The following is a 21,031-nucleotide window of genomic DNA, read 5'->3' on the forward strand; positions in this document are numbered from 1 at the left end:
CCGCGGTCCATCCACTCGAGGACCATCTGCAGCTCGGACGGGACGCGCCAGCTCGCGCCGATCGTCTTGACCACGTACGGGCAGTCGAGCCTAATCCAACGCACTTAGCGAAACAAGTACCGTTGCATGGAGGACGATAGTACGCACTTGGCCGTGAGTTTGATCTCCTCCATGAGGTTGAGAATGTCGTCGCGGGAGCTCTTGCCTTGAAGCATGCACTTGATGGCAACCTCTTGGCCTGGTCGTGGGTTAGGGTTAAGGTTCATACGTAGAGAATTCACACCCTTATACTCGCCGCGGTAGACTTCGCCGTACGCGCCTTGGGCGATCGACTGGACTTTGAACAGAGCGCGTTCATCGAGTCGAAGCAGCTCGAGTTCCTACCCACATCCAACTTGACACTTCTCGAGGGGAGCGAAATGGGGCGACCTCCATGTTGAAGGCAGCGCTGGCCATGTGTCCCGTCGACGACGTGTCCACGACCATCGTCTCCGTGCGCCCGTAGCTTCGGTCGACGGTTGTGTCTGTCGGACTACGAAAAAACGTCGAGTGTCTTGTCTCTCGATGCATCGTACGGTTTGGCGGCGCGACGCTTGCGGCGATAGCACACAAAGACGGCGACACACAGCCCGACTATGGCGACAGCCCCGAGTGTTGCCCCCACAATCAAAGCCGTCTGCGTCGTCGAGGTCGTCGCGGCCGGTGGCGTCGCCCCGGGCACCGACGAGACGGGCGCCATTGTCGGTGTGGACGCTACACCACCAATTAGATCTGAGTGTGCTTCTACTTGGTCTTGAGTACCTGGCATGACGCACACCGAGTACTTGGTCTTGAGCGGCTGGATGGTGTTGGGCACCTTGCACGAGGCCGAGACATCGATGCCACCGACAGCAAATGTCGGGACGGACTGCAGCGCCGTGTACGTCGGCTGGTCCACGAGAAACGTTGTGAAATTCGAGTCGTCGAAATAGCTACAAAAAGCGAGAAATTGATAAGTGGTAAAGTGGAAATGATACGAATTCGTACAATTTGCTCAGTCGATTCGAGACCGAGACGTTGTTGAAGGTCGTGAGGCGCGGACAGCTGTTGAATTTGCTAATACAATATCAAGATATCAGTACATCTCCAGCTCGAAAATGAAGCGTTGTACATTTCGACCGCGTTGCGGAAGTCAATATGGTCGAGCGACGTAAAGTTGTTGTCCCACCCATAACTACACAAAAGACACGATTCGATTCGTCACTTTTGGTGAATGCAACGTACAATTCCGAGAGCTGGCCGTACGGAACCGTTGTTGGAAGTGTCGAGAGCTGGCATTGCGCCAGCGACCTACCCACCCCATGAGAAGTCCGACGACAAAGGATGCGTGGCAACAGGCGGGTCATGGACGATGGAAATGCTGCCTTGGAGAGGTCGATGCCAGGGTTACCTTGAAAGTCCCTACGACAGCGTCAGAGACATACCGATATCCTTCAGAGAGCCTACAGGAGCGCGACCATCGAGTCGTTGGAGAGGTCGCCGACCTGGCGCACGGAGCCGAAGAATTGACTAGTAGTTGCGTAAGAGTCGTGAGACTCGACGCAGACGCCGTACATGTATGTGTTGCTTAGTCGAGGGAGCTGCGCGAGGTACTGCGCCTTGTCTACCATACGAACGACATGAGCGTCATGACGGTCGAGAGTGCTAACACCTTTGATGATGATTTGGTCGGTCAACGTCGAGTCCTTGAAGACGTCTATCTTCTTCGTGTACATCACCGTCGGCTACAAGCCCACATGCATCTCGTCTAGGTTGCCTGCGATGGGGTACCTTGCAGTTGCTGTCGACAATGCACAGAATCGCGTCGGGCTGACCGCAGTAGCTGACCGTGAACGTGGACGTGTAGTTCTGGTACGGGCAGGCGCCAAGGACCGCGTGGGCGCCGAGGCCAAGCGCAGCCTACACATACCCAATGTCTACCAGCCTCGTCGAGGACCATTATGTACGAGTCGTCGAAGCATGGCGGCGCTTGCGTCGGCAATTGAAAGTGACGGTGGAGATCGAAGTTTTGAGATTCTTTCGGCCAATCAGATTGCAGATTGACCACTGAATTCCCGCATTTTGTCCTTTGTCGCACCAAATGGCCGTGTTGCACAAAGCGCCGAGCTTCTGCGCCGCCGTTGGTGCACAGTGCTACCTCGTGGCCACGCCTCGTTGGCGAACGTATTACGTGGCGTCGCAAATTGGGTCCCGTTGTCGATGCAGTGGCGCGGGAGATCGCTGATCTCCGGGAATGCGACCTCGTGGAGCTTCATTTGAGCAAACGAAGCTCTCTTCACAAGGCGGCCATGGCCGCAACAGACGGGGCGTACCGCAGCCAAGCTGCGATGGACGACATTCCGCGACAAATATGTCCGGAATCTTGCGTCATTTTGCTCACATCACAAATTCCAAACCCGACAAAACCGAGCCAGGAATCGCCGACTCGCGTACCAGATCATGGAACTAGATGTGGTTATCTGAGTAGTACCGCCAAAGACCAGACCGCGTGGATGACAATTCATTTTTCAGCACCGCGGCTTGATGGACAACCAGAACATCCTCGTGCGTGCGACGCCGTTCTGGTCCAAGTACAGTACTAATGCATTAGGAACGGAGGGTTGGTAGCATTTGACTATAGAACCGAGCGGCTGATGCACCAAGGTATCAATATTCCGCTGCAAGTGGCGACGTAGTACCGGTACGAGTATGGGCTTGAAGAGCTTGAGGAGCAGCGCCGTGTTGGCGGCCGGCGCCTCGCGTCGATTGCACAAGCCAATCAGCGTCGCGTATGATATGCAATGCCGCAGGACCTGTGATAATGCATATTTCAAAGATTGCGATTTTATTTGTATGGACGTTTGTATTGGATGCAAATCCCAACACAGCTTGTGGCACACCATTATTTTCCGCAAACGTCCGAGGATCACATGCTGCGCCGAAGCCTCCTCTCGACGAGCAAGCACCTTCTGGGCCGGCCGACGCCGAGCTTCGCCCGGTCGGCCTCGAGCCTGCCGCGCTCTGCGGCTGCGGTCGATGCGACCGACGTCTCGCAGACGATCGCGCAAGCCATGGCCGAGGAAGAGCGCAAGCGGAAGCGCAAGGCCGAGCACATGCCGATCCGCGCCGTGCACTTGGCGCGCAAGATGGACATTGTCTCGCTCTTTCAGCGGCTCTACACGGACCGCTTCAAGGTGAGCCACTACCTGTACAAGGACTCGGTCGTGCTGCGCCTCAGCAGCGGCAACGACAACGCGCCCAACCCGTGGATTGCGCACCTCAACAACTCGGTCAAGACGTCGGCGTCAACGTTCCCGCCCGAGCTGCCGCCGAGCGCGGCGCTTGCTGAGAACCCGGAGATTCCGTCGCGCCGCGCCAAGGACAAGTGGGTCGTCTACTTTGACTACGGCGCCGTCGTCTTCTTCAACTGCGACGACTCGCTCACGACGACGCTCATCAAGCACGCCAAGAAGTACTGCAGCGACGCTTTCGAGATGCGCGGCCACGATGAAGAGCTGCTCCTCGTCGCCGACCCGACGCAAAAGGGGTGGAGCGAGCTCAAGGAGAACAACATTCGCGTCCAGGAGATCGACCACGTCAACATCCAGGTTGGTCCTAACGCGATCGACCTCACTGTACGATATGCCATACGATCTAGGTCATTGCCGGTGTCTTGGCGCAAACCGTGGCCCTCGAGCACTATGAGCGTCAGGTCGAAGCCATTTTGGCCGAGTTTGAGAAGCTCAACACGCTCGTCGAGAAGAAGGGGCCGCAGACCGCGCTCTTCGGGCTCTCGTGGTCGGGCGCCGAGACGACCGAGAAGGAGCAGCACCGCAAGCTCTTCCAGGTACGTCCCATATGGCTCACGCATGTCGATGCCACGACGACCGTAGATTGTCGCGACCAACAACACGCTGCTCATCGACCTCGTGAGCAAGCTGCGCGTCATTGACCGCAAGCGGCCGGGCGACGCGGCGTGGAGCCATACGCGCTACCACAACATGTGGGAGACGCTCCTCGAAGAGTTTGAGCTCAGCGAGCGCTTCAATAACCTCAACTTCAAGCTCGAGCTCATCCAGCACAACACCAAGGTAGACATGTCCCCATCTCTTACACGGCTCGTGACGCGTCGCTAGTTCTTCCTCGAAGTGCTCAGCTCGTACAAGGGCACGCGCATGGAGTGGTATATTATTATTTTGATTGCGGCCGAGCTCGCGATCAGCGCCTACGAGCTCGCCATGAAGCTGCACTAAGGACGCTACGCTGGCCGCTCGTTTAGTCGCCAGATGAGTCGCTCGTTTAGTCGCTCGTTTAGTCGCTCGAGTGAGATATACCATTTTGTGCCAAAAGAAACATAGAGACGTGGATGATCCGTGTTGGGACGCGCTGGATCGACGCTCGTACATTCAGCTACTAGTAGTAGAGGAGCCCTATTCGTAAGCGACTAACTAGTAGAGGCAGCTGGCGTGGACGACGAGCAACGACTAGGTTTCCTTTGCCTTCCACTGCGCGTGCTCGTGCGGCGCCTTGCGCGTGGTAAAGCTGGACGCGGGTTCGCGGCCGCCGCCGTTGACGTGCTCCCAGTACTTGTTGAATGACACAAAGTCGGCGCAGGTCACGTCCACCGCCTTGGTGCGCAGCATCGACGCCAAGAGCGTGCGCACCGACGTGGCGTCCGTGACGTACTCGGCCGGCAAGCGCAAGACCTTCATCGAGTGGTAGACATGCGACAAGACGCGGCAGAGCTGAACGAGCGCCGAGCCACACGTGTGCGTTGGCGCAACGTTCTTGTATTCGTACCTGCACATATGGATGAATTTCGCCATATTACAAATTGGAAAGCCATACCGAATCGCTACGATATGGATTCGCGTCGAGGTCGGGAGCGCGGTCAGATCCACGTGGAAGGGCAAGACTGCCTTGCCGTTGCTCCGAGTACCCTACGCTCTCTCAGCGCCTGGACAATGTAGCTGCTGCCACCTCGGCGAAGACAACGACGGGCCCGGACGCACGGCGAAGCACATCGGCGAGCTTGACGGGCTACGTGCAGATCGCATGAGCTGACAAGTCGTAGATATGACTTGGACATCGTACCGACGACAGCGAGCTCAATGGCGGCGACATGGCTTGGCGGAGCGCACCAAGGACGGTGCACGATTGCACCAAGCCCTGCAAGAGACCACATGAGATCCAAGCGACCTAGCAACGAGCATGCGTACCTTGGCGCTGCTTTCCTTTTCGCTCGGAAACACAAACGTCGGCGAGTAGCGGAAGGCAAGGTAGAGCACGTCAAAGACACTCGAGTGGTTGCACACAATGAGGTCGCCGGCCGCGACGCGACGAAGCGACGGCGCCTTGGAACCAGGCGGGCTACATATCCGTGAGCGCATGAAGGCGATGCACTTCCAGCGTACAGCAGGCCCAGGCGGCGGACGTTGGCGTCTTCCTCCTTGACAAACATGGTCGTCACGACAAGGATGAGGCCGACGCAGACCCAGTCGACAACCCGATGGACGAGCCGGCCAAGGAATGGAACGTAGCCCTAGCATTGACGCGTGTGAGCTACCGAGGCCATGTGGCAGGACGGCGCACGAGGAGCAGCGCGACTAGCTCGAGCAGCGACCAGAGCACCAGCAGTGGGAGGAGGAGGACCCAGCGGGCGAGCGCGACGACGCCGCCGACGAGGATCTGGCCCCAGCGCAGGACGACGTTGGACGGAAGTTTGTGGGGCGGCGGCACGAACGGGTTGATCCCGGTCGTCAAGTCGGACCAGCGGTTGTACTTCTCCATGATGGCGCAAGAGTGCGAATGCGACAATTTTCGGCATTTTGACCTCGTCATGCCGAATTTAGCTGTCTCTTGCGTGAAGTGCAAACATGCGCAAGGCACCCACGGCTTGGTCAATCGAATGCAATTGGTATACTAGAAGCACATGAGTAAGGTCGTCGATAGGAGAAAGCTGCTGGATGGGTCGTTCGCTTCTCCATGGCCCAAGAGTCTCTCGCCCCGCACAAAGTGGCAGATGCCGAATGATCGAACCCACGGTGGATTGGCTAAAAGCCGCGTATTTTGACCAATGGCCTTTGACGAACGATTTCGGCTAGGTGCGACCTTCCATTCCAGCGAACGAACGGACCATGGCGGTGACGGGGAAGCGTGGCGTGGGTATCCCGACGATCTTGCTCCATGATGGCGAAGGTACGATCGTGACGGTCGAGCTCAAGAACGGCGACCTCTACCGCGGCTTCCTCGACGAGACCGAGGACAACATGAACTGCGTGCTCAAGGACGCCTACCGGACCGATCTCCGTGGCATGCAATCGCACTGCGACCAAGTGTACCTGCGCGGGTCGCAGATCCTCTTTATCATCTTCCCAGACATGCTCAAGCACGCGCCCTTCTTCAAACGTGTCAAGCTATGGAAGAAGCACAAAGGCTCGATTCCAGCGCTGGGGCTCGGTGGCGGCGCCCACATTGGCCTTGGCAACAGCCAGCGCGGCCCGACCGGCGCGATGGTGCGCAAGGGGCCCGTGCGACGCTAGGCAGGTAGATGACTCTCTAATTGCTTTACTATTAAGAATGCACAGTGATCGTCTGTCTACTTTTGGTAGAGGTACACGGGGCGGCGAAAGCCCTGCGCCGACGTACTGCAAACCTTGAGCAGCGTCATGGAGCGAAACCCAACCGTCTCGAGCAAGTACGTGGCAAAGGCCGACGGGCGCAGCGCAATGCTGTCGTAGTGAGCCCGCGTCGTCGCGTTCGTGTCCCTGCGGTTGTGGTACGACTTCCATTTCTACGCCAACAAAACTGCTGCAAGGGCCCAATTCCTCGCAAAGTCGTACCTGCGGCTCCAAGATGAAGTACCCGCCCGGCAAGAGCAGCGCGTACGCGAGGTGGAAGAGCTGCTGGATGCCTGCGTCGCCATGGTACAGGTGGATCCATTTGGTGACGCTCAAGCTACGCACTCGTGAGCGGCAAGAAGAGCCAACACGCACGCTTACCACGTAATGACGTCATAGTCTTTGCCCGTGTGCACGTCGGTCGCAATGTTTTCGCGCTTGAAGACCACGTTGTACGGGAAGCGCACCCTAGAAGAGGCATGCGTGGGTCGTCGTGAGTGTGATTGATGGGGTCAAACCCGGAGGCAAAGCTGCCAATGTTGGGCAGCGGGTCCACGCTGGGCTGCGTCGACGCCGGTGGCTTCCATAGGCGAAAAGAGAGCGGCAGCTCTTCGTCGTCGTCGTCGTCGTTGCCTGCATCATCGCGCTGCTTTTCATCCTGCCGACCATGGTCTTTTTGCACTTCGCGGAAGGCTTCGGTGACGGCTAATTTGGAAATGTACTCCTTAAGCGTCGCGCGCGCTTGTGTGATGAGGTCGGCGTCGCAGTCGATGCCCATGATGAACGCCGGGGCAAAGCGACGCGCTGGTTGCCAAAGCATGAGGTCAAACGAAGCTAATGCTGCAAGACGTACCCACTTCAAGCGTAAAGTCGCCCGAGTTGCAGCCAATGTCGAGGGCCTTCTTGCCTTCAAACCACTCGCGCTGGAAGATGGCGAGGCGCGAGTCTTCTTCGAGCTTGCCCTCGATCGCGCCGTTGCCCCAGCGAAACGCGTAGTACCTACAAGATACCGTTGACAACGAGGATGGAAGGTCGATGCAACTTGCTTCTTAAAGTTGCCGACACGTAGTGCATCCGCGTCCTTTGCAGCGTCTGCGGCCTTGCTTGTTGCGAGCTTCGAGCGCTTGTCCTCGGCGCCCATGTCGCCGCGGTCTCCCCGTCGCTTCATTGCGGATTCGAAAATAGCAACGATGCCATTGGTGCTAAAGTCGTCGAAATTCAAATCATTTTAGCCAATCGCATTGAAACAGGTCGCTATCGGCAGTCCTTGGCCAAAACACGAAGTCATCCTCATGGGGAAGAAGGACAAGAAGGTGAGCGCGTCGGCCGCGCCGACGACCAAGGTCATCTCCAACGTCCCGCTCTCGCTGCCGAGTACGCCATCATCGCCATGGTCCTCTTCGAACGACCAAGCTCATGCGCTGTGTAGTTCTTGAGACGATCAAGTTTAGCCAGCAGCAGAACGGCCTGCGCTTCGGCGACTACTCGCGCTACCGCCAGCACTGCGCGCGCCGCCTGCGACGCCTGCGCAAGGGCCTCAAGTTCACGCATGGCAAGGGCAAGGGCTTTGTCGCCAAGGAGGTCACGCCGGCGAACGCCGCCGAAGTGCGCCACTTGATGCTGCCGCTGTACCACTCGGAGCGCGCGTGGAGCTACGCGATGCAGCTGCGCGAGGACGAGCGCAACGACAAGGAGGAGAACGGCGACGAGGCGAGCAGCCGCATCAAGTTCCACCTCATGGGCCGCCTCAAGAAGGCGGTTGCATGGTCCGACAAGCTTGTGTCGCTTTGCTCGGAGCGCGCGGACGCCCGTACGAGCCTAGAAGCCGAGGCGTATGCGTCGTACATGGCTGGCAACCTCGCGCTGTACAAGGAAGAGTGGAAGCTGGCGCTCGAGAAGTTTACGACCGCCCAGCGCATCTACAGCGAGCTCGCCAAGGTCGGGACGTCGGTCCAGCAGGACCTCGTGCACCAGATCCTCGAAGAGATTAGCCCGTTCATGCGCTACTGCGAATACAACCTCAACATGGTCTCGGGCGGCGCGTCGGCCGAGCTGCTGCACGAACTTCGCGAGTCGACGACGTCGGCGCTGCTGCAGTCCAAGATCGACCAGGTCTTCCATGCCGAGGCCAAGACGAAGGCCAAGACGATGGCGCAGATCACGTGGAACGGCCGCGCGGTCGCGATCCCGTCCGACGACGTACGTCCCGCTAAGGCTCCTCTTCATCTCATCGCTTGCGTAGCTCTCACTGGCCATGGTGCGCCCCGACGAGCATCTCGCCAAGCTCGCCAAGGCATCGACAGACCTCACCGAGAAGAAGCGCGATGCGATTTACGTGGCGCTCTTTGGGTAAACCCATCGTCTTCACTTCTCTCGCCCAACTCGTCCTATGCCACTAGTGCGTACGACAACATTCTGCGTCAGCTCGGCAACGAGCGCACCAAGACGGACGCCATGAAGAGCGGCTTCATGGCCGAAGCGCAGCGCGACAACATTGCGGCCCTTGAAGAGTACACGCGCTTCCTCAAGCAAGTGCACACGGTACCGCCGACTATGGCAAAGCAGCAGATGTGGACACGACTCGCCTTCTAGGCCCAGCGCAACTTGACGCTCATGCAGCAGCTCAAGGCTCGACTTGGCGTGGACCGGTCGCCCGGCGACATGATCCATATCATTGAAATGCTGCTGCAGAACATCGAGGACATGAAGGCGCTGCCGGGCGCCGCGTCGCACGAGCTCTTTAGCACCAAGTTTGCGGTGCTCCAGCCGCTTTTGGCTGCGATGCGCGCCAACTATGTGGCACAAATGTACCTTGCTGGCAAGAAGGTACTAGCTCGGTCTGTGCTCGATTACCCACTCTTCTACTAGTACCCTGAAGCGATGGCGCTTTTCGAATTGGCCAAGACCAACGTTGCGGTCGCCGACGCCATGCCGACCTCGGACGCCGACGTGCTCGCGCTTCGCGACGAGCTGCGCCCGCAGGTGCTTGGCGCCACGCCGCGTGTGAATGCGAGCGCGTTTTTGTATGGCTCGACCGACGCGGTCCGTGCGACGCTCGAGAAGCTCGACGTCAACGACGACGGCGCCAAGAGCCTCCTCGAGCGCCAGCACGAGTACGAGAGCGGCGCCCGCGCCCGCGCCCACGACGTGGTCAAGCTGCCGCCGTCGATGGTGGCGATTCCGCCCAAGCCACTGCTGTTTGACATTGCGGGGAGTGAGCTCGCGTTTCCGGACCTCCAAGCGCGCCTCGACGAGCTCAACCCCAAGACGTCGTCGGGCGGTGGCCTCTTTGGCTGGCTGCGCGGCTAAGCATGTAGAGGAAGACCGACTTGATACAAAATGCAGCAACCGATATATGTGTGATTGCCTGCTTATTGCTGCTTCTTGGCGCGCAGAGCGTCGGCGGACGGCTGCACCTCGTTCGCATCGTCCTCGTCCTCGTCATCGTCGTTGGCGAGCGCGGCGAGGCGCTGCTTGAAGGCGAGAGCCTCGGCCTTTTCGCGGGCCACGATTTCCTCGTCCTCGCTAAGCTCGCGGGGCGAGAGGTGCGCAAGGAGCCGGAAGAAGATGGCGATCCAGATGAGCGGGTAGGCAAACTCACGCGAGACTTGGTCAAAGTACCTACGTCGGCGACCGTGACGGACGTGATGAGACGACGGGAGGGGTACGTGGTGTATTCGTAGATGAGCGTCATGCCGACGCCGATTAGGAGGAAGGCGAGGACGTGCTGGTACTGCTGCACGGGGCCGTAGTCGGGGATGCTCGACCAGTTCCACGGCGCGACGGGCTCGGGCGGCCCGAACGACTCGACTTCGGCTTCCTCCGCCATGCTCGCAATGCCCAATCGCCGTCCGTGGGTGTGAATAAAACCCATTTTTCTGTTTTAAACACAAGATCGGGGCTAGGGCTTGCCACGTCACGGAGCTTGCCCGCAGGATAGCCACGTCACTTGCTCTGACTGCGGGAGCGCGCATCGAGTGCGGGCCTTGTGTAAGCTCCTAACGAGCTTTGTACAGACCGTTTTAGTTTCATGGGCTCTCCATTTGATACAAACCCCTCACGCCTTGCGATCGCGACGCGCGTTGTCGTCCTACAAGAGAGCGCATGCGCCATCAGAGTCATTGGAGTTGAAGGCTGCTTGCTGCTTGTGTTCCTCAACAAGAGCTGGGTCCAAGTCTCCAACCGCCCTTGGGCGCGAACGTCTTTGGGTACCCAAACACACCGAGGATGCTGAGCTGCCGTCAAGAACGCAGTTTATCAAGTCGCTCACGTCACAGTCCAAGATCCGATGGGTGCTCGACTACCGCCACTCGAACTCGCAGCAAGAGATCCCACGCATCCCGTGACGCGCTCTTCGATCGCATGAAGGACTCCTAGTGGGTCTCGAAGCTCGACCTTGCAACTACGATGCTCGTCGATCCCGAGTCCCGCAAGCTCACGGCAGATGCACTCAAGAGACACGTACGAGTGGCTCGTGGCACTGATGGGGTGGTGGTTGAAGGTTGCGATGCGGCAAGCGCCCGTCTTGGCCTTGACCACGATCGCCGGTTCATTGCCACCAGCTACGGCATCGGTGTATCGCACACGAGTCCAACGAGGACGACCCAATTGCCTTCATGCCCAAGAAACTCGCTGGTGCTAAGCTCCACGGGCCTGCGCACAAGAAGAAGCTCAACGCGATTCTGACGGCGCTGCCCAAAAAGCCTAGGTGCGTCGTTCAAGGTCTTCACGTACAAGCGTGCGTACAGCTGGCTCCTCGACGCCGAGGTCCTTGGCCTCGCCGATACTGTCAGTGGACTTCTGACCGAGTGAGACGAGGAGCGCTATTCTCACGAGCCCGCCGTCGCAACAAGGTGCGCAAGCGGATATCGTCCGTCGCAGCAGTCGAGCCTCGACTCGCCGTCGTCATCATTGAGATGCTTGCGACACCGTCGCTGCCACCATGGCAAGGCGCCCTCATCTGTTGGAGCACAATGTCTTGTGTGCAATCGCGTTTGAACTGGAAGAGTACAAATGTAGATTGCTCGGCGGCTTATTGAATGTACGCATACCCGCGCTTCTTGGCGGCGCGAACGCGGCCGACGTAAAAGCCGACGCCGACGCTGAGCGCGATGATGACGACGAGGATCATGAACACCATGGCGCCGAGAGACGACGCACTCGCGCCGCCGAGCGGGTCGTAGTACCCGACGCTCTTGAGGTACCAGTCAGGATACCCCATCGGCGTTGCACTCAATAGCGCGCTCGTCGCATTCGCCATGACGTATCCGTCGTGGAAGCGCGTGACGACGTTCGTAAAGAGCGCGAAGAAGACGTCGTGGGCTTGCGTCGTTGCCACGTCGGCGTTGGTCGTCAAGTACGCGACCATCGCGTCGTCGCCCTGGAGATCGCGCAGCGCCGGCGCCACACGGTCGACGTCCTTGAGCGCTAGCACACTCGAGCGGTGAGCTCAAAGATGCGTCGATCGTATCCTACTTGATTGCATGGCCGACTCGAGCGCAACCTGCGTCTCGGCAATCACCGGGTGCGCAAACTTGTAGTAGCGCGCCGCGTAGTTGCCGAGGACGGCGTGGAGCCAAAACGTGACGTTCAAATCAAACGCCCGCAGCGAGCCTTGGCTCAGAAGCGCCGGCACCTCCGAGATGCACACGTGCAGCGGGATGTACGTGTTGGCGTCCGGAGCGTACGCGCCAAACCTACGCATAAGATCTCATCGTCTCGGAAACGACTGGACGACGGCAACGTACCAGAGGAGCCCGAGGGTTTGCGACGAGGTCGTTGGTACCGCGACGAACGAGTACGTGGACGCGGCCACTGCAATGCTACGCTCAAAGCGGCCGCCGTTCTGTGATGTAGCGTAGCGTTCCGGGTCGCCAAAAGGACCGGCGGCCGGTCCCTGGGTCAAGTCGAAGGCCGTGCCTTCAAAGTGGTCGCGCTGATAGGCCATGAGGTCGTGGGCAGAGAGCGGACTCGCCGGCTAAGAATCGTTTGAGAGGGATGTATACAGGTCGTCGATGTCCTTACCGCCATCGAGAAGGGATAGTTGCTCGCGTACAAGTCCGTGAACGGGCTCAGCGCGGTGGACGGGTCGGCGAGGTTGAAGACACGCCACACACGGCGCGTCGACGCATCTGACGACGCTCCTGTGTATGCAAACGCCTTTGTAAAGTCAAATGGCAAAGTCGGCTCCCAAAACCCGCTGCGCGCCGCGACATCGCGGAGGTTGGACGAGTAGAGAAAGTTGTCGGCGTCGTCAAAGTGGATTTCCCGAAGTACAAACTCGTTGGCGACAACGGCAATGTGGGTGTCGGGCACGCGCTGGGCGGCCCAGAGCGCCGACGCGCCCGTGTCGTCGGGCAGAATGTGAAACATCCACGCCTCGACCGTGTCGGTGATCGTGAGCGCTTCGCCAGCGCTCGCGTATGCGTCGTCCGTGCCCCAGTCCGAGCCATAGTACCTAGTCCAGCATATTTGCAAAAGCCAGCATGAGAGCGTGGACAGTCATACCCGTACGTCTCGGCAAGACGACCCATGAGCAAAATGGCATCCCGCGCTGTCGTTGTGCGCTCGAGCGCGATGCGGCCGAGCTCGGTAATATCGAGGAGCGCGAGCCCGCCGTCCGAGATGGGCCGCGACACGAACCGCGCACCGCACGTGCTCTCGCCCATGGCGAGCTGATGCTCGTTCATGATGCCGTACACGCCTTCGAGGTACCCGTACGTGGCGTTCACTTGCGGGATTTGGCCAATCGGCTGCGTGACGTTCCAGTCGTAAAAGCGGTCGTCGAGGTTCTCGGGCGAATAGACCGGCCCGCGATCGTCCCCGACTAGCCACGGCTGAGAACTCGAGATGGGCATCGATGAGTACCGTAGCGAGGGTACTGCGAGGTCGGAGCAAAGATCGGCCGCGTGTCGCCTGCTTCGTATTCCTTTGCTGGGATCTTGGCGAGGCGAAAGTCGCAGTCAGGGCAGTCGTTGCTGTGGGTCGTCATGGGCGAGCCCGAGGTCGACGCCTGCCATGCCTTTGTAAGTCGCCACGCTCCAAGACGAGGGCGATGTGTACCTGGGCGCCGACGAGGATGGCCGTGCAGCGGTCTTTGACGCCTGCGACGGCGTCGAGAAGCAGCGCGGAGACGGCGAGGACGAGGCGCATGGCGTGCGACGGCGCAAGATGTCGAATGACACAACTAAGATCTTCTTCCGCCGCGCTATCCGGATCGGAGGCGGTTACACGGCGAAACTCAAAAGCTACTTTTTCACGCTTGCACTGGGTCATTGAGAATCATTGGCACCAGAAGCGTCGAGTGAGAATAAGCTCTGCTTGCGCTCTTCCTGCGGGTTGGTCGGCGTCGTTGACGAGTGCCATAGCAAACGTGTGGCAAATCTGACGGCAGGCTTCGCCACCACTCAAGTATCGAAGCCCTTGACCAGGCGCCGAGAATACTTCGGCTAAGGCGCCGCAACCGGCGGCTACTCGTACTCCCATTTTCTCCGCCAGAGTAGCTTGCAGGAACCGACGTCTTTTCTCCCAGTTGAACCGGCGGTTGCTGCGGCCGGAGATCGCGACGACGTCATCGGTCGCCACGGCCATGCGCCAGCAGTCGTTGGCATTGCAGAGCAGACGGGTACACTTTGGTCGCTCGTTGACTCGTCGCTCGCAGCCGTCGCTTGTCGAATAGATAGAGGGATAGACGCTTTGGATTCTAGCATCTCGATGAAGTGTCTTTACCGCCAGATCCAGGATCCACTGCGACCTGGTCGCGCGCAGGTGCGTCGGCATCCGTCTGCATTTGCAAACATGTTTCTGTATGAAAATTCTGTATCAACGTCTGGTACCACATTCTGTACGAAATGCTGGATCGAACGCGACAGGCGTGGTGGCGTCGGCTCGTGCATCGCGTGCGTCATCCTAGCGTCCGTCGCGTGCGCGTCACAACCGGTCGGAGACAATGCTAGCGCATCAGACGGTAGTCTGATCACCGCAATTCGAAAGCCGACTAGAAAGCCACGACCGTAGCGATCCTCAAGTGCATCAAGTCCCTTGGCCGAGGCCCAGCCCTCAGCCTGGCGTCAGACTCGGTGTGTCACCATTTGTGTGGCGGACGTCTTGGGTATAGAAGGAGGGAGGGTAGGAACGTATGAATTAGGCAAAGTCTTTACAAGACGCCGTAGTGGCGCTCAAAGCCGTTGAGAAGACGCGCGACGGCCTGCGCACCGCTCAACTAACACAAGATTTGAGATTTAGCGAGGCGGAATAGGGGATAACGCACCGGGTATTCCGAGACCGAGATCATCTCGTCCACGTATGGGCACATCTCCTTGGAGACGTGGCCGTGGGCCATCGCGCCGAGCACAAACACGACCGGCTCGCGCGGGAGCTCCGAGACAAACTCCCACGGGTCCACGAGGTTGCCCGTGCACGAACAGCCGTACTTTTTAATGTTGGCCGGCAAGTGCGCGTCGATCGGGTTCTTGATGACCTTGAGCAGCGTCGTCTTGCCGTCCGACGACCGAATCTTGAGCGTGTGGAGCAATTGCACTAGATACGCGCGAACTTGTAAGCGCACATATATGCATAAATATCGAGCGTACCCATGAGGCCGGCGAAGCGCTTGTACGTGCGCGGGATGCGCATTTGCGAGCTCACTTCAATGAGCACGTTCTTGGCGCTGCGAATGTAGACCTAGGATGCTGTGAGGATCCTAGCAGGTATGCTAACTCTATGGACCTTGAGGTACCCGGCCTTGTTGAGCGGACTGTCGAGCAGCGCCATGAGCTCTTGGTGCAAGATATCGGGGCGCGACGCCGACGGGTCCTTGTTGTGCTTCTTGTGGATGCCCTTGTGGTCATCGCAGTTGAGGAGCTGGTGGCCCTTGGCGGTCTTGACCGTCTCCAGCGCAGCGTTCTCAAGGATCACAATCACCTGCGGCTTCGTCTCGAGCTTCTTGGACATCGTCGGTATTGGGATATAAAGCGCAGCAACGATTGGTGGCGCCACGTCGACCAATCAACACGCCGCCTCCCAACCGGTTTGGGCGCCAGGTTTACCGTCTCGCTTGTGCGGATTGGCTATAATGGCCGTCCCAACTTGATTTGATTGGTGAATATTCCTGGATATGCAGATCACCCACTACGTATGTCATACAAACATCGTATATATGACGTGGCGTTGTGACATCGTGCGTCGGGCCAACACACGCTCTGCACGTCACAAAACTTCAATCAGGATTACCTATCATCAGGCGACAAGACGCGCTGCACAGAGCCAAAGCGCTAGACGTCGTAGAATTCTTGGTACACGGGGAGGTCGTCCACGCAAAGCGACTCGTCGGTGCTCCCCATCTTGGTCATATCCTTGGTGACTGGCGCTTTGTTGGAACCGGTGTCGCTGTGGTACAGGGCACTGTTGCCGTCCAGCATGGCCTTGAGGCGATTGACGATCTCAACGGCCGTCGGGCGGACTATCTTGGGGTTGTCGGACCAGCCTTCGTGGAAGAGCGTCTTGAGGCCGGGCACCGCCAGCACCTCCTTGGAGAGTTCGGGGCGAAAGCCGTGGAGTATTTTGTCAGCCGCGCGGCGCTGGCCTTCGGGCGTGCTCACGGACGATCCAAATTTGTCGTCCTTTGATGCATTCGGGTGCAAAATGTCCCAGAACGTCATCGTCAAGCTGAAGATGTCGGCCGACGCATTGTAGTACGCAACGTTGTTGCGGTGCGGGTAGAGCACTTTAGCGCCGCGCATGACCTCGGGCGCCATGTAGCAAAGCGTGCCAGCCACCGTGCGCGGCGCTTTTGTCACGAGGTCGTCGACGAGCGTCGCGTCACCAAAGTCAGAGAGCTTGATGATCTTCTGGAGGTCCTGCGTCTCGAAGAGCGTTTGGACGAAAAAGTTGGCCGGGCGCACGTCGCGATGCAGCACCATGTTGGCGTGCGTCCACCCGACGCCCTTGGCGCAGTGCAGCATGTAGGTCAGGCGGACACGCAGCGAAAGCCCCAGTCCTTTTGTTCGCAAATGCGACGCCAGCGACGTCTCGCAGAGGTCCGTGACGAGGCAGAGCGCGGGTGGGTGCACTGCGAGGCCAAAGCTGTGCACAATGTACTTGTTGCACATCGTCGGCAGCGTCGCGATCGACGTCTCGAGTGCGACCTTGGCGACCTCGTCGGCGAGAAAGAGCTCCGGGTTGAACGTCTTGATCGCGACGCGCTGCGGCTCCATGTTTTCGTACCCGTGGAGCAAGCCCGAGGCCACCGTCGCCGTGCGCCCGACGCCCTCGACGACGTGCGGTTCCTTGAACGCGAGCGCGGAAAAGTCCAAAATGACACTCGACGCGTCGACAATCATACGCCGAACGGCCTCGTCGTATGCGTCGACCTCGTCCGCCGTGAGGTTCTTGAAGCGCGCGACGATCTGGCGAAACTCGCGCGACGGCGGGAAGACGGCGTGGGCGCCGCGCCAAAATTTGGTGTCTTCGCGGAAAATGTTGTATAAAAAGAGCGGCGAAAAGACGAGGAAGCCCGAAGCGGCGTACACGCAGTTGTAGCCGATCGCAAAGTAGTGGTACTTGAAGGCCATGTGGTAGGCCATGACGAGGAGCGTGTAGAGGAGGCCGAGGCCCGAGTACCACCGGATCGAGGACGCGGCGCCGCGGGACGTCGGCGGCCAAAGCAGGTTGTACACATAGTGGCCCGCGGACGCGGCCCGTACAAAGAGCAGCGTGACGTAGACGTCGCCGAGCGGCCGGTGGCACTCGACCGCATAGATGATCGGGATCGGCACGATGCTGAAGAGCGTTGCCCACGCGATCGCCTTGAGCGTCGTGCTGCGCGAGACGGCCGGGTACTGCATCGTCCAGACGACCACGTTGACACTAAAGTTGCGCATCGCGTAGAGGAGCTCGCCTTCCGTCAAGCTCGTTGGGACAGGCGCAAGGCCGACCGCGATGCCCATGCTTAGCGAGACGCCCATGACGAAGAGGATGAGCGGTTTGTGGAAGGGCATGATGATCGACTCGCGCGCGTCTTCGAGGTCCAGCTCGTCCGCGCCTTTCTCGCGCTTGCGCTCGTACCACGCGATACCGAGGTAGACGCCGAGCGCCATGAGGAACACCGCCAAGTACGAGATCATGAGGAGCCGCATGGTCCGGGGCACGCCGACCATGATCTGCTCGAGCTCGTCCAGCGTGTACACCTCGGGAATCGGGGCCATCGCAGCTCCTCTTCTCCGCTCTTCCAGGCCTGTGGCGAAAGCTGGACTGCAACTCGAACGCGCAAATCTGTAAAGGGCGTGTATCTTTATCCGGAATTCGGCCCTGTCGCGCCAGACGTTGCATACATTCATCAAGTACACATCGGGTGGCATCCGGATAACCGTGGAGAGCGCGCAACAGGGCAAGGGTCTTTCAAGCAGACTAGTACCATTCAAGTAGAACACGCGGATAGCTATAGTTGTCGTACTATTGCAGTGGGTGAAGGACCTAGGTCCAGGCCTACTAGTATATAGTATGTTGGCTTGACCATATAGACGACCGATCACATGGGCTGCACGCCGAGAACACCGTCGACCCTCGTCACGTAAAAACTGAAATCATTTCCGTAGCGCCAGAGCCCACGCTCGTCGGTAGCATGGACAGAGGCTGTCGCGGGCCCGAGTGTATCAAAGTAGCGCAGCACTTTTTTGTGGCCACGGTGCATCGCCGCCTCTCGGACCAGCGGCGTCCATCCAAAGCCGTAGCGTTCGTGCAAATGCTGCAGCATCTCGAGATGACCGAGCGACGCAGCACGGAGGAGCATGCGCTCCGAGACGCGGCGCGGTAATTCCGTTGCGAGGTTGATCGGGAAGGTGTTGCAAATGAGCTCCAAGATGGACAGGCTGCCGCTGCGCGCGGCGGCCACGAGCAGCATGTGCCAAGCGATTTCGGTCCGATCGTCGTTGGACAGCGACCAACCGAGCTGCCAGCATCTCTTCTGTAGCACGTACGCGACAGTGTCGATGTGGCGCCCCTCAACCGCGCTCAAGAGGGACCGGTAGTAGGTGCAGATGTGGCCAAACCCCTCGTGGAGGTAGCGCACGACGTGCAAGTGACCGCTCGAGACGGCCTCGCTCATGGCAGTTGGCGGCACGGGGTGGCCCCGCGCGACGAGCAGCTCGACGATCTCGAGGTGGCCTTGAGTAGCCGCCCAGTACGTCGCCGACCCTTTGAAGTAGTCGAACTCGGCGCCACCACAAAGCGCTGGCATCACCGTGATATAGCGAGAGCTGTCGTCAGGCTTATCCGTGTGATTGTCGGCGCCGCCCGTCGGCACATCCAAGAGGTACTTTACTATCGCCAGATGGCCTGCATAGGCTGCGGTTGCCAAGGCGGCGTGGGTCCGGCAAAGTCCGTAGTCTTCGTGAAGCCAACGAACTACGTCCCAGCGGCCGGCGAGGGCAGCAAGAGTCATGGCGTCTTCGGTACAGCCGTCGCGCCGGTGCGCGTGCAGCCAATGCAGCACGTGCAGGTGACCACAGTAGCCCGCATACTCGATAGCTCGCGTCGAGCCGACGCGGAGTCGGCTCTTGTGCAAGAGCTCCAGCGACGTGATGTCACCGTTGCAAGCCGCCAGCTCCATCACTCTGCAGTGCTCCCACCGATCGATCGGATGGTCACCGTCGGCGTACCGCCGCGGCCCTCGGCGAAAGTCGACTGTCATGTCCTCTGGTGCGTCTGGCGGCAGCCACTCGTCGTCGGCTTCTTGCGGTCGCGCGTACTCTTGGTCGATGCACTCCAAGACGTAGCGCAACATTGCGTGGTCTCGCGTGGCGACAGCGAGCTCCAGCAACGCTCTGGTCATCTTTTTTAGGTATCCACGCGTGTACACGTGCCGCAGCGCTGCGAGCCCCGCCTGCTGTACGATGCGCGTGAACGCTGCGTCCGCCAGCTGGAGCGTCGCTGCAACAAGGTCGACCGCTTGAAGATGTGTCTCGCCACGTACGCTATGACTCTTGTGCTTGCCGTGCGGGGCCTCAAAGTAGAGCCACGGCTTGACGCCTTCGGTGCGTTCTGAGAGAAGGTACTGGACGATCGCCGCGTGGCCGTGGACCACCGCCGCGGTGGCCGCAACGCTCGTGCAGCCCTCGGTGCGCGTTGCATGCAGAAAGACCACGACATCGAGGTGCCCGTTCATGGCCGCGCCATCCATCGCCGCCGAAGTGCAGTGCGCGCCGGCCTCGTGAAGCCACGAAAGCAGCGCAAGGTCGCCCGACAAAGCCACGAGGTCCATCATCTTGGTGGTCGCGAATGCGGGAAACTGCACTAAAAGGAGGCGCAGAATCGGACCTTGGGATGCGGCCGCGGCCAGCTCGAGCGTTGCTGATGTGCAAAGCGATGCATCCCATCGCAGCCATTGCTGGACGAGCGCCATGTCGCCGTCGACGATCGCGAGGTGGAGCGCGAGAGCTCGGTCGTACACGCTTGGCGAGACAAAGAGCGCGTGGTTTGGCAGCTTGGTCGTCGGGTGGGCGTAGCGCTGGAGGTAAGGCAGCGCCGCGAGCCTGGCAGGAACGTGAGCGAGGTATCCGGTTTGCTCCTCGTTGGGGTGTTGCGAGCACGGCGTGAGCTCAATGGCATCAGCGAGGCGCTGGGCCACGGCCAAGTCTTCTGGTAGGCCTTCTTGGTACGCGGCGATGGCGGCGACGAGGTCGGGCGACCGTAGCACGGGCGAGGCCATCCTGTCAATGTCGACGAGGATGATTGTTGTGCTGTTGATTGTCGACCGTTAACCGTACAAGTGCTGTTTATCCGGATACCTTGGCCGAAACCTTGGCCAGGGGTATACAGTGCACGTCATCAACAGCCAACACTAAAATGGTGTCCAAAACCGCCACCCACAAATTTATATATTACAGAATTTCAACGAAATAAGCGCGTAGATCGACTGTTTGGCACAAGACGAAGCGATCCGATTTTCAAAATTCGAAAAATTTAGGAAATGCATGGAGGCCAAAGTTGGCCGCTTTATACAGGGCGGAGAGCCAAATTGCAACAAGTAAGGCCATTTTTCTCGTGCGAGTAATATTATTTCATCATTTTCTCTATTTTATTAATTATATTTCATCACTTTGACTATTTTATTAATATTACTATCCGGCATATACCAGTTTTACTATACATATAATCCGGATAAAGGCTGGACCGAATTTGAAACAAATGTGGTCTACAGGCGACGTGCACCGTATGAGAGAGAGATGAGGGTGTGTCACGCCCATACAAACCTGCGGCGGATGATGCGGGAGGAGCCATCGTATCCGAACTGTCCGGATGATGATTTTTTGTTAAAATTTGATTAAAATGCGCTCCGCGGCCGCTGAGCGGCGCTTGGGTCTCTGTGCATGTAGCGCTCAAAGCATAGTTTTTCA

At 59.0% G+C, this 21,031-nt stretch overlaps 11 protein-coding genes across 12 annotated transcripts in view; 3 read left to right on the top strand and 8 right to left on the bottom strand.

Annotated features, from left to right (window-relative positions):
• SDRG_14596 (hypothetical protein) overlaps positions 1–2,062 on the bottom strand; it is a gene marked incomplete at its 3' end in the record, with an annotated part of 3,061 nt that extends 999 nt beyond the window's left edge. The window contains exons 1-15 of the mRNA XM_008620736.1: positions 1,986–2,062; positions 1,810–1,938; positions 1,691–1,763; positions 1,594–1,642; positions 1,486–1,548; positions 1,375–1,440; positions 1,264–1,329; positions 1,151–1,213; positions 1,027–1,095; positions 802–971; positions 576–753; positions 430–532; positions 284–380; positions 148–238; positions 16–90 (exon numbers count right to left, since the gene is read on the bottom strand). Of these exons, the coding sequence (XP_008618958.1) occupies positions 16–90; positions 148–238; positions 284–380; positions 430–532; positions 576–753; positions 802–971; positions 1,027–1,095; positions 1,151–1,213; positions 1,264–1,329; positions 1,375–1,440; positions 1,486–1,548; positions 1,594–1,642; positions 1,691–1,763; positions 1,810–1,938; positions 1,986–2,000 (1,307 nt within the window). The 5' untranslated portion in view covers positions 2,001–2,062. The remainder of the gene's footprint in view (positions 1–15; positions 91–147; positions 239–283; positions 381–429; positions 533–575; positions 754–801; positions 972–1,026; positions 1,096–1,150; positions 1,214–1,263; positions 1,330–1,374; positions 1,441–1,485; positions 1,549–1,593; positions 1,643–1,690; positions 1,764–1,809; positions 1,939–1,985) is intronic.
• Positions 2,063–2,907: 845 nt separating this feature from the next.
• On the top strand, positions 2,908–4,427 carry SDRG_14597 (hypothetical protein). The gene is made up of 4 exons (XM_008620737.1): positions 2,908–3,626; positions 3,677–3,865; positions 3,912–4,109; positions 4,155–4,427. Exons 1-4 carry the CDS (start codon positions 2,949–2,951, stop codon positions 4,269–4,271), a joined length of 1,182 nt encoding a protein of 393 aa, XP_008618959.1. The 5' UTR covers positions 2,908–2,948; the 3' UTR covers positions 4,272–4,427.
• Positions 4,183–5,819, bottom strand: SDRG_14598 (the record flags this gene model as incomplete). Of its 2 annotated transcripts, none has more annotated exons than XM_008620738.1 (7): positions 5,611–5,819; positions 5,433–5,560; positions 5,238–5,388; positions 5,113–5,187; positions 4,999–5,058; positions 4,867–4,958; positions 4,183–4,818 (listed from the first exon to the last, which is right to left on the bottom strand). In XM_008620738.1, the coding sequence occupies exons 1-7, from the start codon at positions 5,806–5,808 to the stop codon at positions 4,503–4,505; spliced, it is 1,020 nt and encodes a 339-aa protein (XP_008618960.1). In that variant the 5' UTR covers positions 5,809–5,819. The 2 variants fall into 2 exon arrangements, with proteins under 2 accessions (XP_008618960.1, XP_008618961.1); XM_008620739.1 differs by having other exon boundaries at positions 4,503–4,818; positions 5,611–5,808.
• A 280-nt stretch (positions 5,820–6,099) lies between these two features.
• On the top strand, positions 6,100–6,619 carry SDRG_14599 (small nuclear ribonucleoprotein D3). Its single transcript, XM_008620740.1, has one exon. It carries the CDS (start codon positions 6,156–6,158, stop codon positions 6,558–6,560), a length of 405 nt encoding a protein of 134 aa, XP_008618962.1. The 5' UTR covers positions 6,100–6,155; the 3' UTR covers positions 6,561–6,619.
• On the bottom strand, positions 6,617–7,806 carry SDRG_14600 (hypothetical protein; the record flags this gene model as incomplete). The annotated part of the gene is made up of 6 exons (XM_008620741.1): positions 6,617–6,811; positions 6,861–6,975; positions 7,020–7,106; positions 7,157–7,442; positions 7,492–7,637; positions 7,685–7,806. The coding sequence occupies 6 exons, from the start codon at positions 7,804–7,806 to the stop codon at positions 6,617–6,619; spliced, it is 951 nt and encodes a 316-aa protein (XP_008618963.1).
• An 82-nt stretch (positions 7,807–7,888) lies between these two features.
• Positions 7,889–10,006, top strand: SDRG_14601 (hypothetical protein). The gene is made up of 6 exons (XM_008620742.1): positions 7,889–8,012; positions 8,068–8,837; positions 8,881–8,987; positions 9,038–9,179; positions 9,231–9,464; positions 9,507–10,006. The coding sequence occupies exons 1-6, from the start codon at positions 7,931–7,933 to the stop codon at positions 9,945–9,947; spliced, it is 1,776 nt and encodes a 591-aa protein (XP_008618964.1). The 5' UTR covers positions 7,889–7,930; the 3' UTR covers positions 9,948–10,006.
• On the bottom strand, positions 9,968–10,500 carry SDRG_14602 (hypothetical protein). The gene is made up of 2 exons (XM_008620743.1): positions 10,307–10,500; positions 9,968–10,259 (listed from the first exon to the last, which is right to left on the bottom strand). The coding sequence occupies exons 1-2, from the start codon at positions 10,465–10,467 to the stop codon at positions 10,010–10,012; spliced, it is 411 nt and encodes a 136-aa protein (XP_008618965.1). The 5' UTR covers positions 10,468–10,500; the 3' UTR covers positions 9,968–10,009.
• Positions 10,501–11,638: 1,138 nt separating this feature from the next.
• On the bottom strand, positions 11,639–13,815 carry SDRG_14603 (hypothetical protein). The gene is made up of 7 exons (XM_008620744.1): positions 13,701–13,815; positions 13,506–13,650; positions 13,146–13,464; positions 12,663–13,095; positions 12,386–12,615; positions 12,114–12,334; positions 11,639–12,065 (listed from the first exon to the last, which is right to left on the bottom strand). Exons 1-7 carry the CDS (start codon positions 13,788–13,790, stop codon positions 11,671–11,673), a joined length of 1,833 nt encoding a protein of 610 aa, XP_008618966.1. The 5' UTR covers positions 13,791–13,815; the 3' UTR covers positions 11,639–11,670.
• Positions 13,816–14,756: 941 nt separating this feature from the next.
• SDRG_14604 (hypothetical protein) lies at positions 14,757–15,632 on the bottom strand. Its single transcript, XM_008620745.1, has 4 exons — positions 15,366–15,632; positions 15,230–15,320; positions 14,908–15,176; positions 14,757–14,859 (listed from the first exon to the last, which is right to left on the bottom strand). The coding sequence occupies exons 1-4, from the start codon at positions 15,588–15,590 to the stop codon at positions 14,794–14,796; spliced, it is 651 nt and encodes a 216-aa protein (XP_008618967.1). The 5' UTR covers positions 15,591–15,632; the 3' UTR covers positions 14,757–14,793.
• Positions 15,633–15,719: 87 nt separating this feature from the next.
• SDRG_14605 (serine/threonine protein kinase) lies at positions 15,720–17,913 on the bottom strand. The gene has a single exon (XM_008620746.1). The coding sequence runs from the start codon at positions 17,840–17,842 to the stop codon at positions 15,911–15,913; it is 1,932 nt and encodes a 643-aa protein (XP_008618968.1). The 5' UTR covers positions 17,843–17,913; the 3' UTR covers positions 15,720–15,910.
• Positions 17,914–18,061: 148 nt separating this feature from the next.
• SDRG_14606 (hypothetical protein) lies at positions 18,062–20,368 on the bottom strand. The gene has a single exon (XM_008620747.1). It carries the CDS (start codon positions 20,341–20,343, stop codon positions 18,166–18,168), a length of 2,178 nt encoding a protein of 725 aa, XP_008618969.1. The 5' UTR covers positions 20,344–20,368; the 3' UTR covers positions 18,062–18,165.
• Between the last annotated feature and the right edge of the window lie 663 nt (positions 20,369–21,031).

The sequence above is a fragment of the Saprolegnia diclina genome (assembly GCF_000281045.1).
Source record: "Saprolegnia diclina VS20 unplaced genomic scaffold supercont1.75, whole genome shotgun sequence".
NCBI lineage: Eukaryota > Oomycota > Saprolegniomycetes > Saprolegniales > Saprolegniaceae > Saprolegnia > Saprolegnia diclina.